The sequence below is a fragment of the Petromyzon marinus genome, chromosome 3 (assembly GCF_048934315.1).
Source record: "Petromyzon marinus isolate PM22_M1 ecotype Great Lakes invasive population chromosome 3, UKy_Petmar_22M1.pri1.0, whole genome shotgun sequence".
Taxonomy (NCBI): domain Eukaryota; kingdom Metazoa; phylum Chordata; class Hyperoartia; order Petromyzontiformes; family Petromyzontidae; genus Petromyzon; species Petromyzon marinus.
This window is the reverse complement of record NC_133669.1, coordinates 18,954,076-18,969,086: the sequence shown is the minus strand read 5'-3', so window position 1 is coordinate 18,969,086 and position 15,011 is coordinate 18,954,076. Positions and strand designations below refer to the sequence as shown.

General features: G+C 49.4%; 1 protein-coding gene across 9 annotated transcripts in view; it reads right to left on the bottom strand.

Annotated features, from left to right (window-relative positions):
- The window catches only part of LOC116956211 (myosin-10-like), a 76,831-nt gene that overhangs the window by 26,828 nt on the left and 34,992 nt on the right, over nt 1-15,011 (bottom strand). For 6 of the 9 annotated variants that reach the window (XM_076052107.1, XM_076052124.1, XM_076052117.1 and 3 more), the window contains exons 12-18: nt 10,252-10,347; nt 8,430-8,548; nt 7,546-7,698; nt 6,484-6,657; nt 5,908-6,081; nt 3,877-3,991; nt 2,029-2,091 (exon numbers count right to left, since the gene is read on the bottom strand). In XM_076052107.1, coding sequence (XP_075908222.1) covers nt 2,029-2,091; nt 3,877-3,991; nt 5,908-6,081; nt 6,484-6,657; nt 7,546-7,698; nt 8,430-8,548; nt 10,252-10,347 — 894 coding nt within the window. The remainder of the gene's footprint in view (nt 1-2,028; nt 2,092-3,876; nt 3,992-5,907; nt 6,082-6,483; nt 6,658-7,545; nt 7,699-8,429; nt 8,549-10,251; nt 10,348-15,011) is intronic. The other 3 variants (XM_076052134.1, XM_076052139.1, XM_076052144.1) reach the window with 1 other exon arrangement.

Here is a 15,011-nt window from a genome sequence, read left to right as displayed (position 1 = left end):
ATGCAAGGCCATCGCGAATGGGGCCGTATTTCAAACCGTATTACCCCGCAATTTGGGGCGTTAGCGGGAGATTTGGCAGTAAAAAAATGTCAAACTCGTAAAATTTGCAGAATGTGACGCCGGAACACGTGGCCCCCATTGTTTGTTTTTTTGTTCAAACAACATCCAAGAATATTTAACGTCCACTACGAAGCAGACGACGGTGCCTATTTACGGTTATCGAAACCCACAGTATTCACCAGGGTGGCCACTGGGCTCGAACCACAAACCACTGTTAAATATCCTATCATCATCGTGATCACCCAGGTCTCCCTTCGGGAATTGATATACAGTCATTATTCTAGGTCTCGCCTGCTTAAAAAAGACCCTGGTGTTAATTGTACGAATTACATTGCAACTTTAACACTCTATAATTGGATTATTTTAACAGGATATTTCCCAGTATTGACTTTCAACACGTTAAGCTATTTTACAGAATAATAAAAAAAATCTTAAAATTATCAAATACGAACTTATTCATGAAAATATTAAGCCTCAAAACTAAAAAAAAATAGCTGTAAAATTTCCCCCAAGTTTCTTTATCCAGATACTGTAAGTAAAACTTACTGCACAGGGTGGTCCAGATGTCTTGTGACACCCCCCCCCCCATTCAATTAATTGACCCCTAACATTTCCCCCCCTCCATTCCATATTTATTTCTGCGCTAAATAAACCTTACTTAAAAAAAATATATATTTTTTTGAGAATTAAATGGGGATCACGAGACATCATCTGGACCACCCTGTCCACCACATACCCTGCGCTCTCGTGTCACAGGCCAGTCGCAGCTCTGTGGGTACTGCCCCCGGAAGATCCCACTTGTTGCGCCCGCTATAAAGTCACCCCTTTACAATCGCTGCAGACCACAAGGCTCTGTCCCCCCCTCTGTTTACCATCTCACTCGGCGTACTCAAAATGACTTGATGAAACCCAGGGTTTGCCCCCTGTGAAAGCGGCAATGCTGTTTCACGTGTCAAGGGGTTTCTTCTCAGCTCCCGATTAAACAAAGGTGGCCAACCGACTCGACTCAGCTTTGCAGCCAGACCCTGGCACGACCGTTCTCGGTGCCGGGGCCACCGCTCGTTGTGGGGGAAATGTGGCGAGAGGAACCCAACTCGGACTGAACCCAAACTCGGTTTGTTGTCCTTCCCCAGAACCTCCAATTAGCAATGGTTGGCTACGTACGGTGCGAAAGAAGTTCAACATGCATGCATATATATATCAAAACTCGTGGTGACCCGGAGACGATTTACCAAAAAAGCGTTCATGCAGCGGTGGGAACTCCGGAGTTGCACATTTATTATCAGCGCCGGCAATGCAGCGTGCGCAGCTCCGTTCTTTGGTAAATGCACTCGCGACCGATTTTGCGCCTCGTATGTTCGCTGTGAGATGGAGAGGCTGGGCAGAATATGTTTGCAAACCCCCCCCCACCGCCTGCCCTCCCCACCCCCCAACCAGCTTCCGCCATGGCGAGTAGAGGAATGCATAGTAGCGTCTCATGGGGGCGAGAATGCGCAGCGGGTTTTTTGGCACTGAGATATCACGCCTGCCACGAAGGCTGGCCGCACGGCATCCATTACAATGGCATGAGCAACGGAGAGATGGATTAAAAATCGGGTTAGGTGAAGAGCGTGGACCAAGCCAGCATTCCGGGACGGTGGCCAGCGCAACCTCCCTCTGCGATGATTAGCGCCAGCAGACGAAATAAAACCTGCGGTAGCACCAACTCCACGTTACTGCACCACAGTCCGGTTTAGAATAGCGAGGGAAAAATTTGTTATTTTTTGTTGTTGTTTTAATATTCAAAGTCTTTACACGTTGCACTCAATTAAAATTATACACGTTACACGTTTTAATCGGGAAAAATCCCTGCACGTGCGATTTTTAATTGCTTGTTTTTTTTATTGTGCAATAGAAGCTAGTACTTCCGCAAATTTATACCGACCCTGACGCCGACAAAGCCCGTTTCACTGCATTGACAGCAGTCACCTGGTTGATTGTGAAGCACTGGGAAAGTGTCATAGAAATAGGCTCTCTGAATGCCCTGTACTTCTGCAAGACATGCCAGCGGGGGGGGGGGGGCCAAGGGAGACAGGCACACGCGCTCTGTAAGGCCCACTTCGCAGAACGCACACACGCGTGCGCGCGCACGCCAAGAGAGAAGCGATGAACACAAACACACACGTCAACATTCAACATAAGCGTGAGCGACGAGAGGTCGGGAAAGGAGGGGGGGGGGCTGGGGGAAAGTCCAACAGAATCCACCACAGATAAACAAGGAAAGCGACGTCAGGGACATTGAAACGATCACTGGACAATCGCGGGCCATTACCCAAGCTCACAATCGAGCGAGGGCGTGCACGAGAGTCCCCATAAAGATTCGAAATCGTAGAATGGTGCCCTACTCTCAGTGTGTGCTGTTTCGTCACTCGGGTCGCTGTGCACGCTACCAAACCGTTATTTTTGTGCACAAAGGTTCAGTCGTTTCAAACCAAGTGCTGGTTTATTATCTGGCCAGGTGGAACTATGGGAAACGCACTTGATTCGGCCCATTATTCTTACCACTTTAGTGACTAGTATGCTTTTTCAGAAATCAACGGTGCTTGTCCTCTTGACAGACTGGTGCCCCCTCCACAGCCATGTGTAACTTCCACTCCTTGCCCGAGGGAGCTGCCAGTGGTGATGAGCACAGCCCCATAGTCATGAATACATTGGGGGCACACTGTGGCTTGTTGATAGTTCTTCTATCTGTGTGTGTGTGGGGGGAGCACACGTGGTACTTCTGCTAGTCGTCTCAGTCATCCCATGGCACCTGGGTCTGCCCCGTGACCGCCTGCCAGCGAGCCTTTGACACTTCACATGGCCTCAAAGTGCACCAAGCATGGCACAAGCGCCATGGTCAAGTCAATGCGTTTTTTGTTGTTGTTACGTGTATGTATTTATGTATCTGTATGCATAAACAAGTGTTTATATATGCATATGTGCATGTGTTTACGTGTCGTAAAACTAAGATTACTTTCTGCCAAATCCGCTCTTAGTACAGCGTCTTGAGAGGTTTATCGTTTGTCAAGTCACACGAACTGCAGCCCACGCTGTGTTTGTTGTCCTTCCCCCCGCACCTCCGATTAGCACGGTTGGCTACGTACGGTGCGTGAAAGAAGTTCAACGAACACACGTCGTACGAACCTCGGCGGTAATAATAATGTGGGCTCCGAGCCCATATAGACAAAACTAAGGAGGGAGATTTACATTATGAGACCTCCTTTGCCAGTAACAAGATATAGGAATAGGTTTTACCCTTTTAACTGGCACAAAAACTAACACCTTTATTCAAGGCATCATGTTTGCAATAACCACAACACAAGCAGTCAAAATGCAAATAAAAAAGACAACTCTGATAATAATATGCACTGTCCTTGAATTTGATTGGTCCACACCCGAGACGGCTTTTCTTAGAGCCTAGTCTCCACTGGTGTTGGACCAGAAGACGCCTTTTGGCGTGGAGACTAGGCTCTAAGAAAAGCCGTCTCGGGTGTGGACCAATCAAATTCAAGGACAGTGCATATTATTATCAGAGTTGTCTTTTTTGTTTGCATTTTGACTGCTTGTGTTGTGGTTATTGCAAACATGATGCCTTGAATAAAGGTGTTAGTTTTTGTGCCAGTTAAAAGGGTAAAACCTATTCCTAAGGAGGGAGACTTGCAAGCGACAAAAGCAACAACGCCGATGCCAATTAGTCGAAGCTAAAGGCCCTCATGCACACAGCGCCAGTGCTGGCAAAACGCTCGCCAGGTTGGGTGCGCTCGCGACGCAGCCGCCCGCGTTCGCCGCTCTCACCGTCCTTCCAGAGCTCGGCCACAAATCTGTCGGAGGACTGGTGTAGCAGCGTGGCCACGTTGTCATTCAGAGGGTCCATGTTCTTCATCAGCCACTCGTCAGACTTGTAGTCCACCTACGCGTGGGGATGCGGCAAGCCAGGCATCACGCCATGGTCACCAGCGTACACATCGCAAACGTCGAACACCAGCCACCGTACACAACCGTCATTGCCACCAGCCGACACGAGATGCGCTCCTGCTGCTGGCTGAAACGCCCCTTCCATCCGATATTAGGAAGCCACTTGAGCGATGCACTTTCATATAATCTAGATTGAAAACTAATTTATTTGAGACTGCTTTTTGTGTGTAGTTTATTTTCCTTCCCCCGGCACCTCCGAGTAGCATATATATAGCAATGTACAATCCAAAAGAAGTTCAACATGTGAAAAAATAATAGGTTTTACCCTGATAAGATGTTCAAACACCAGAGAGAAACCTTTTGCAAAGAATCAAGTCTGCATTAACCACACGTACTATAAGGCCTAGTCTTAACATATACAGGGTGCTTAACATTTTTTTTACACTTCTGAGAATTTGCAACAATACCACAAGAAATGTGCTGCTGCCTCCGGGCTCTGGAGACCACCTGGAGAAGATTCCAGGCCACGTGCTGACAATGATTGCTAGCAGGTGGAGACCCTTTGACTTTTTGAAGCCCTTAACAAACATTTGTTATCATGTTACAGTATATTATCCGTTCTTTTTCCATTAAAAACGATAGTCCCATATAAGTATGAAGTTTTTGAAGCACCCTGTATATGCTATCACCATTACACCCACCACCGCAGTACACACACCAGAATCAGAATATTTATTAATACTGGATGAATTCAATATATTGGAATAACCACCACACACCATGACCACATAGCAACAAAGCATCACACACCAAAACCACAACATACCATCACAAACCAACACCACATACATCAGAATCACACACCAACCACCATGGCACCACCATGGCACCACCATGGCACCACCAGCACACACGTCCATCATACATCACCACACTGAGCACAGACCACCAGCACAGTCACACGCAAGACATACCACACCATGCACAGCGTACAAACTACACAAATTAGACATCTCTCCTTCATTTATAAACCGACTCGTTTAACTGTAACTGCGGACAGGTGAAGAATATGATGGATATTCCAGAGGAGGTGGATGAGTTTTGACAAGTTGGGAACAGAAAGAGACCATGATAAGTCTCTAAAAAAGAATAGGCTTTACCCTTTCCGGAAAGAATACAGGTGGTTTTAAGATGTTCAAACAGCAAGGAGACACAACGCATCAAGTCTGCATAACCACACGTGCTTGTGGCAAAATATGCAAAGAAGAATGCTTTGATAATGTAAGCACTATATTCTTGGTTCTTTTGGTAAAGTCACGTAGAAGGGAAATAATAAAATAATACAAATAAAACAATACAATTTTCATGGCGTTTCGATTGCAACACAAGCAATCATCATCACACCTGATGATGATTGGTTGTGTTGCAATCGAAACGTCGTGATAATTTTATTGTTTTATTTATATTATTTCCCTTCTACGTGACTTTACCGAAATAACCAAGAATATGAATCCCTGCAGTCACGAAAGCTTTAAATCGAAATGTAAGCACTATTTTCTGAAACTGTTTGGCCTACACCAGAGACGGCCTCCTCAATGACCTTGTCTCTGCACAAGTGTTAGACGAGAGATTGCCAAAAGGACGAGCAGCACAAAAGCATTGCAAATATCAAAGCAGTGACACAGCTCGGGTTGAGCAGTTTATAAAGGGTCCCATAGATAAGTCTCATTTGCAAGAGTGATCTGGGTCACGATATTGCCGAAAGCAAAACGAAAAACGAACCGCAATGAAAAAGCTAAATAGAAATCTGCGCAAAGACAACCGTGGCGTTCAGATGCCCACCGACATAAGGGCCAGGGACTTGTTTTACACAAGACAACGCGCATCGGCGGAGCTGCTGAGGGGCCCCACCTTGCCGGCGTAGTGGATCACGCAGAAGTCCGCCTTGTCCTTGAGCTGCTTGGCCTTCATGAACTTGGAGTGGGTGCCCTGCTCCTGAATCAGCTTTTCCACGAACGACTTGTCCGTCGCCTTGGGGAACCAGCACTCCTCGTCCAGCAGCGCCAGGATGCCCGGCGGGTTTGCCTGTCCGGTGGGACGCCGCAAGATACAGTTCACTTACGGCTCGGGGCGCGTGTGCAGCTGTGTGCGTACCGGTGTGTGCCCCTGGGTGTGCACATCAGTGGGGTGCGGTAGGGTAGTGGTTAGCGCGCTACGCTATGAACCCGGAAACCCGCGTTCGGTTCCCGCTCATGGCCAACACCAGTGACAATTACCTGAACCGGTCATAGGCCTCCGATAGGTCAACTAAGCCTTAAAGGAGTACCTGGTGCGCTGTGAAAATATTGGCACGAGGGAGACAAAGGCGGTCGGGCGTGGTGCTCGCCACCCACCCCATCGTGTGCCATTCCGGCTTTCATAGGTGCTCGCTAACATCACTGCCCCGACGGTCTCTACGATCGTGTCGCTATCTCTGCGAGCGTGCACCGGCTTCTCGATGAGCTCGATGCACGGCTGCAGGTCGAGCCCGAAGTCGATGAAGTTCCACTCGATGCCCTCGCGCTGGTACTCCTCCTGCTCCAGCACGAACATCGTGTGGTTGAACAGCTGCTGCAGCTTCTCGTTGGTGTAGTTGATGCACAGCTGCTCAAACGAGTTGAGCTGCGACAAGAGAGAGAGGAAGGGAGGGGAAACGGGCGTGCGCTCATCAGTGTCACCGCCCCGCTGAAGCTCGCCACGCTGCATTGTGGGGAATCCGCCACAATGCCGCGCTGTATAAAATACTCGGGGTGTAGCGGCTTAGTCGATTCATCGATCAGAATCTTTATCGATACTGATGGGTCAAAAAACCATGATGTACGTGTGCAGCCTCCCTTTGTCAATCCACTGCTGGATGAGGGCCTCCCCATGCCGTGCATGTCGCGGGGGTTATAAAACTATTTTGTCTTTTACTAGGTAAGGCACACTGAGCTATATAGCTATTTTTCAGAACCGACCTGCCCACAAATGATAACTCAACGAAGTGGCTTACGTGTACATTTATAGCATACAAATACTCTTAACGTACGCTTATAAATGTGAATAGAAAAACTGGAGAACCTGGATAAAAATTCCACAAGACCACAGGGAGAACATGCAAACTCCAAATATACAGCAGGTGTCAGGGTCAGCATTGAACACACGACCTCCTGTATACCAGGCAAGGGAGTCAACATCTTGCCACTTTGGTAGCCCTTCGATGTTCCTTCACCCACTGTGATCAGTATGGGTAAGTAAGGGTGGCGAGGACCATAGATGTGAGAGCAGAGATGTACAGTACAACAATTGACTTTGTCGAACGTCCGTCTGGCGCCTACCGCTTAGCATTACAACAACCTGCAACAGCTGTTTCAAGTGCACGGCCATCGCTCATCCCAAGCACGATCCTGGCCCAACGCTGCCGAGCTTCCGGGATGTGACGAGGTCGGCCGCATGCCGGGGCGATCTCGTCTTGGGCTCATCGCGAGAAACGTTTCAAACCTTCGTGCTGGAGAGGCCGCGGGCGGTTACCTGGAAGATCTCGAAGCCGGCGATGTCGAGGATGCCGATGAAGGAGGCGCCCTGTCGCTTGGTGCGGTCCAGGGCCTTGTTGAGGCGCAGCACGAGCCAGCGGAACAGACGCTCGTATGTGGCCTTGGCCAGGGCTTCGATCGCAAAGTCAGCCTACGCATGCGTGCGCGGTACAAAGACAAACATCCCCCGTATAGCCTTAACAGACTGTTGCAGCAAGTGCTGTTAGCGAGCACCTACGAAGGCCGGCAGCACGGCACACGAGGGGCTAGGTGGCCAGCACCATGCCCGGCCGCCTTTGTCTCCCCAGTGGCGATGTTCAAACACCGCACCAGGTACTCATTTGAGGCTGAGTCAACCTAGGGGAGATCCAGGACCTGTTCATATAATCGTCACCGGTGTGAGCTGGAATCGAACTCGGGTCGCTGGGTTCGTAGCACAGAGTGTTTACCGTTGCGCGCGACACACACACACACGGCCTTTATCACAGCACCGCATGGGCGCAGCTGCTGTTTGTGAGCACCTGTTCAGGCAGGCAAGGCACAAAACGGAGTGGTGCGACCAGCAGCGCGCTGACGCTTACACGCACGATACAGGGCGGTCATGTTAGGCCACCATCGTTCTAGGGGAGGTGTAGGACAGGCTCTGATCCCATTTTATGCTGGTGTGCATGGTCTGGAATCAAACCTAGGTCATGAGAACTGCAGTGCAGTGTGTGAACCAATGCCAACGCAGCTCCCCGCATCCGCCAACGCTTTATTCGACAGCTCTTGTTTAATCTGCTGCAACACTGCCACAGCTCACCGCGACCTCTTCCCTTCTCCACTCCTCCCTGCCGACTCTCTCTCAATCTCCCGTGGCCCACACAGCCCCCCACGCCTCACCTGCTCCTTGGTCTGCGCCTTCTGCACGTAGTCGCGGCCGACCTTGATCCGCGGGGTGAGGATGGCGCGGCTGAACTCCGTCACGGACACCCCCAGCAGGTGGCACACTTTCTGCGCCGCTGCGATTGGGTCGGGAGGTGCAAGGCAAGAGGAGGGGGGACGTCAAAGCGCTGCGTCGCACGATCGTTAACGAATAGTCAATTAACCAAACGAGTCGAGTCGAAGTCACGCACGCAGAGGCTCGCACGGTCAAAAGAAACGTCTCCGTTCGTAGCCCACCGAAGGGCCACGATAGAAATTCCATAATACCATGGACGGGGCCGGTTCCTCCACGGGATAATCGCGGTTGAATTTCTGCTAAGTTGTAAGTATTTCATCGTCCCTGGATGGATGATAGGATGGTGAGTGTACGCCTAACCGGATTCAGAAACTTCCAGCCTTTTTGACTACGTGCCAAGTGCTCTGGATAATAAAACGAATAACCTAAAAAGGGCATTAATATGAAGGTAATGAACAAAAATGAACATCAAATCAACTTTTTTGTTTCAAAATCACACTCTAAAAATAAAAAGAGCTGCCATTTACCACTAAGTGGTGATGACGTTACAACGCCGCTCGTGCCAGGCTAGGTGCACCGAGGTCGTTACTGATGGGAGGTCATGGGGACAGGACCCAGGTGTTATGGGTTTACTGAATGAGATATTTCACTCGACGCTGGGGGGGATACGAGCGTTCAAGTGGCAGCCCCAAAAATATGGAACACCCCGCCTGCCACCAGATGTCCGAATAGCGGAGCGTGTTTCTCAATTCATTTCTTGAGAACCGCTTTTTGTGTTCAGTTTGTTGTCCTTCCCCCCGCACCTCCGATTATAGCACGGTTGGCTACGTATGGTGCGAAAGAAGTTCCACGTACATAAAATGCAGCTGGCTGCATCTCACAATGATGCTCAATCTCCCAGTTCAAGTCCAGGCTTAGGGGGACCTTCACAAGTCGTTCTCTTCTGCCTATGAAAGAAAATGACCTCGCTACGTAACGGTCGTGTCTCAGCGCACGGCGTCTTGCACGCGTCGTCCCGCATGGGCTGCTCTTAAATTTGTATTGTTTTTATTTTTATTGCAATGTAACGAAGAGCCCGGTACAAGGTACAGACAGATCGCAACAAGGGGGAGGAGGAGGGGGGGGGTTACAAAATCTCCGTGGACTAAAACAAGCCCCAACTCAGCACTCCTGGATCCAAAGATGGGGAGGAGATTGGACTTACTGCCCCACACACACAATGTAGGGGACTGAGTGGGAGCGTCGGTTTTTATATGGGGGTTGTAAGACAAGACTGTGGTGGTGGTGATGTTTTCTGAGAGACGAAGCCTTCCGCAGCCAGGCTCCGAGATTGTGGAATCCCCTTGCTCGGGCCATTAGGGATTCCGAGTCTATTTCACTTTTTAAATCAGTCTTAAACTCACCTATTTATACTGGAGGTTTTCCATGTAACTTAATATTTAAAAAAACAATTCTGTTGTCCTGTTGGATTACTGTGCAGTTATTATTATTTGCTTTTATCATAGTTCTTAATTTTATTGGAATTTCGAGAGCAGACATTGATTTTGTTATTATCAGCTTTCTATTTCACTTAGATTGTATCTATATTTGGGAATGTAGTTTTATTTTTACGTGCCACTTTCAGATACTTCTGTATGAAAGGCGCTTTATGAAATAGAGGTTGTTATTATGATTAAAGGTAGAGGGGAGCCTACACGCGCCAAGTGAACTTATCGTCACTTGGGCTGTTGTTGAAATTCGCACTTGTGGCGTACTGTACTGCACCTGTGTTGTCGGGCATGGAAGCCTGGTCGGTGTTCCTCTCCTTCTTGAACACCACGTTTCCAAACTGCAGCACGGACGACACGACCCGGAGCAAGGCTGTGGCGGACAGGAAGACAGGGCATGGTTAGCGTCAGTGACAGCGTGGACCGGGTCGGCCACATCGCGGCGTTAGCCGCGTCGCATCGCTGGCGATGTCTCCGGCATCATCGGTCGCATCGTCGCGGCATACGTCACATCTCGGTAGCAACTCCGCCGTGCGTGGCATCAACGCAAGCAGAAGCTCAAGCACCTGGACACCACAATGGTGTTCAACACAGTGAAGACTTCACGTCCGTCAGCCTACACTCTCTCAGTCTTATCGCTTGGTCACCCTTTCGTTTTGTTTACACTATTCCCTCGTTATTCGTTCCGGAGATGCCCGTGAGTAGCAAATTTTGCAGCTAATGATGTGGGCCTATGAAAATCAATTACCTTATTAAATACATCTATGTGTGTCTGTTCGAAATGTTTAGCATACTTCCCGACATGCAACAAACTTGAAATTTGGCATGTGAGTAGCTTCCAGACTGTACACAATGCAAAAAGTATAAAAATAGACTTTTGTATTTTGTGGGGGGGGCGCAATAATGGATATATTTTGCACGGCAAGTGAGCGGTGACGTCAATTCTGTGATGTCACCCGCATGCGGCAGCGTCACGCAGTGTGCCTGCTGACGTCACGCATCCCCCCCACCACCCTCCGTGTAGGCCGTGTATTAATCCAAGACAACAATCCAAGTCTCGGGCAAAGCCGGGTAGTAAAGCTAGTAAATTATAAATCATATCACTTTCTCTATCATCACTTTGTCTCATCATTTTCTTTTTCTCTCTCGATGCAGTCGTGTAGAGTTCCAGATGCGAATTCGCAGATAGCCAAAATTGCGGACAGCAAATGATGAGGGAATACCGTATTTGCTTTGTTTCCTGCGCTGAATTTTCTGAACGTGAACTTTGCCTCCCCGAATGGGATTTTACTCCAGTACATTCCCTTTCATCTCAACGAGCTCCATTTTACAGGCCTTTTTTTTATTCACTGCCAGGTGAAGACCTTCCCATGGCACGGCTCCATCCGCCGCTGCATGAGCGCCTCCAACGTGCCGGTGGTCATGGAGGTTGCTTGCCCATACTTCAACGGGCGTGGGTTCGCGAAACAGGGCATCGGGGGGGCAGGCTAGAGCGGCAAGCCGGGTGCCGCTCGGTTCGTAACGCAAGCGCGCTCACCGATGCGCCACCGTCGCCGCCACTCCAACCCGCACCCCCCCCCCCCACAATCGGTCGAACGTCGTGAGCTGCAAATACATTTCAATGATTGATCGCAGTACTTCGTACGCAAGTCCAATCCACAGAGCCGCGACCGTCCTAGGGGCCTTTGCCAACGACGTCACGTTGAACGACATTCACCCGTCCGCAGCGCATACCGTTTGGCTGCCTTCATGACCCGCTCGCCAAGAAACGGTGGCCGTGCCTCTTCACTGGCACACGGTGACGAGAATCCCGTCGCGTTCAGCGTGGCCACAGAGCGCACGATTACAGACGGGCGGGCTCAATCGCGACACGGTGCAGTTAATGACGTCCGGCGCTTCTTGGGATCGCAGAGGCAATCTTTCCCTTTAGTTTTTGGTCGTGCGGGAAATTAGTTGATTGGCCCGATACATATATCTATGACTACAATTACGGCTGTGCTTATTTGAAAACTAATTTCTTTCAAACTGCTTTTTGTGTTTAGTTTGTTGTCCTTCCCCCGCACCTCCAATTATCACGGTTGGCTAAGTATAGTGCGAAAGAAGTTCAACATACATACACGCATATATTGAAACAAATACCTCTAAAAAGATCTGAAAAACCATGAAACCCAGGCGGTAAGAGTTCGATTCCCGCCCGTGGCCAACATCAGCGGAAACTAAAACCGGTTCTGGGCATCCTCCCCCTCCCCCCAAACCTTATGCGAACCAATGTTGGTGTAGTATGAAATAACCACACACGACCAGCATCGTGTGGGGGAGGCCTTTGCCCAGTGAGAGATTGACAAAAGGCCGTAATATATAATAACTATTATTGTTACTCATGGGCCAGCAGGCAGAGGCATCGCGGGCTGTGCCCAACTGCCGCGGCAGGTGGACTTAGTTTAAGGCCGTAGTGCAAGTCATGGTGTCGCTCGCGCTTTAAAATAACTATGGCGGCGGGGTTACACAGCAACACGGGGCATCTGCTGCCCCCCCCACCCACCCAGACAGCTGCGCCCTTCCAGCCCCAGTTCCACATATGTGCGGCGGTCTCCTCCCAGCTGATACACGACAAGTCCATTACCGCTCGCTTAAAGGACGTCTTCATCTTTGGTTCTTTCGGTAAAGTCACGTAGAATGAGAATAAAATAATAAATTAATAAAATAAAATACCACAATATCATCGTCGTCATCGTAATCAGCTGCGATCAATCCACTGCTGGATGAAGGCATTGCCCACGCTCTCGCCGTACCATCACAATCACACGGGAGACATCCACTCAGACGCGTCCCGCCCGTTTGTTCTGCCACTCCCGTCGGTCTTCGTCCCTTCTCGACGTGACACGTCCTGCCCAAGCCCTCTCACTATTCTTGACACTCGTCGGTGCCTTTAACCTGTGAATCTAAACATGCGTTTAGATTGCTTAGATTATTTGGCTGCTGTAAATTTCCACATGATAAGGCACTTCGTTGAGCTATCATTTGTGGGCAGTTCGCTTCTGAAAAAGAAGAAAAAAGGCCAGTGGGCGTTACCTGGTAAAAAAATATAAAAGTTGTTTTTATATATATAAAAAAATTTGTGATTTGTTTACTTTTCCTACACTTTGCACTCCTACTGTATGTTTGTGTTGTTTGTTGTTGTAACATTCTGACCCGCCCCTACTGGACATCTGTGAAAAACAGCCTCATCGCCTACCGGATTTCTCCAGTATAATTATTCTGATTCTCATAATCCATCCACTGCTCTTCCTATACCTCGACGTAACTAGATGCATGTATTCTCTCCGTTCGTCTCGGTGCGCTCTTCAGTTTCTGTTGCTCCATTTCCTTCGGTGCTGTCCACACGTGCGATCCACACTTCAGGGCAGGCGGTGCCGCATCGGCGGTTGACCCTCATAACCAACCCCCGTGCGCGCCGTTTAGCGGCGCTCCATCGCCTCAACGACGAAGCGTCCTAAAGTCTCCTCTGCTCCCCGTCTTTCACGGCGAATGTATCATGGGGCGAGCTACTGGCGAGGCAAGCAGGGCGGCAACGGCTGACTTGAACAAATCGTCGTGCCAGCGGGGAACATCAATGCAATTCATTTCAGATTTCAACGACGGCAGTTGAAGAACAAGGCGCCCAGTCGGTGGGCGGGAACGTTTAGTTATTTACATTCGCGAATATTTCCTTCACCACTGTCCCTGTGCGTGGTTGCATTCGGACACTGCGATACAAGTCCATGTGGTTGCTGCGAAATTGTCATCGAGATCGGTGACCGTACGTACGGATTATTCACGGCTTCCGTCACAGGATACCCACTACAGGACAAAGACCCCCTTTGCAGGTGAGGAGCTGACCACTTCTTGGGTTTCTCACTTTCCTGCTGCGGGCGGTGCTGAAAGGTAAAGGCGATGCCTTGCTTTACGCCGCTGCTGGCGGATGTGTTCTCAAGCTAGCTCCTTTACAGGATCACTTTGTCTTTAACTTTTCCACGTTTGCCAGACCGTTTTTTTTTTTTAAAGGGCTGGGCGTACCCGCAGATTTGCCCCACTGCACGCGACGTGCCCATCAGCTGACCGCGGTGCGCCACCCATTTGCACTGCCGGATGGAAAGAGGCGAGAGGAGAGCTGGGGCAGGATTCAGGACCAGTACCCCATTGTTTCAACTGCCACGCCAGGAGATAGAATCCAGCGACTTTTGAACGCCGGCACGAGCGTGATCACCATTGCAGAAATGGCAGCATCACACTCACAGTGTGTACGCACCTGTAACTCAGCGCTTTGGAGGCAAAGCATTGTGGGAGAGAGACCTGTGAAACTCCCAACGCCGGAGGGCTGCAGAGGCAACCAGGAACTGGCGGTATGCAAAAGGGGCTTTGCGAATCCATCTGTGCGGACTTTTCAGAGTTATCCCACCCTCCTCCCTTCCCGTACGTGGGTATTTCTTCCGGATGCTCTCGTACATTACGCAGTAAAAATATAACTTGAGAGCGAATAAACGTTTAAAATTACGCTCTTACATTTATTTAATGAACCCTAATCAGTCGGATTTTATAAATCTACTGATACCGTACACAACGTACTTTGGTGTCAGCAGCGGCAATGTGCACCTGGTATCAGGTGCTTTGGAGGCAAGGGTTGGCGATTCACACGGAGAATAGTTTTAGGACTCCCAAACCGACTGGGATTGCCAAGGTGACTATGCAGAGGATAGCAGTACAGCAAGTGGGTGCACGGCAGGGCATTGACTGTTATCCCTCGTATGTGTGGTGGGTTTTCTCTGGGAAATGGAAGAATTAATGGAAGAGGTCAAAAAGACCCATGAAGAATCATCCGGAAAAAAAAGTCTTGAGACTCAAGCTCTCCTAGGTTGTTTCGGGTGTGGACCAATCAAATTCAAGGACAGTGCATCTTATTATCAGAGTTGTCTTTTTTGTTTGCATTTTGACTGCTTGTGTTGTGGTTATTGCAAACATGATGCCTTGAATAAAGGTGTCAGTTTTTGTGCCAGTTAA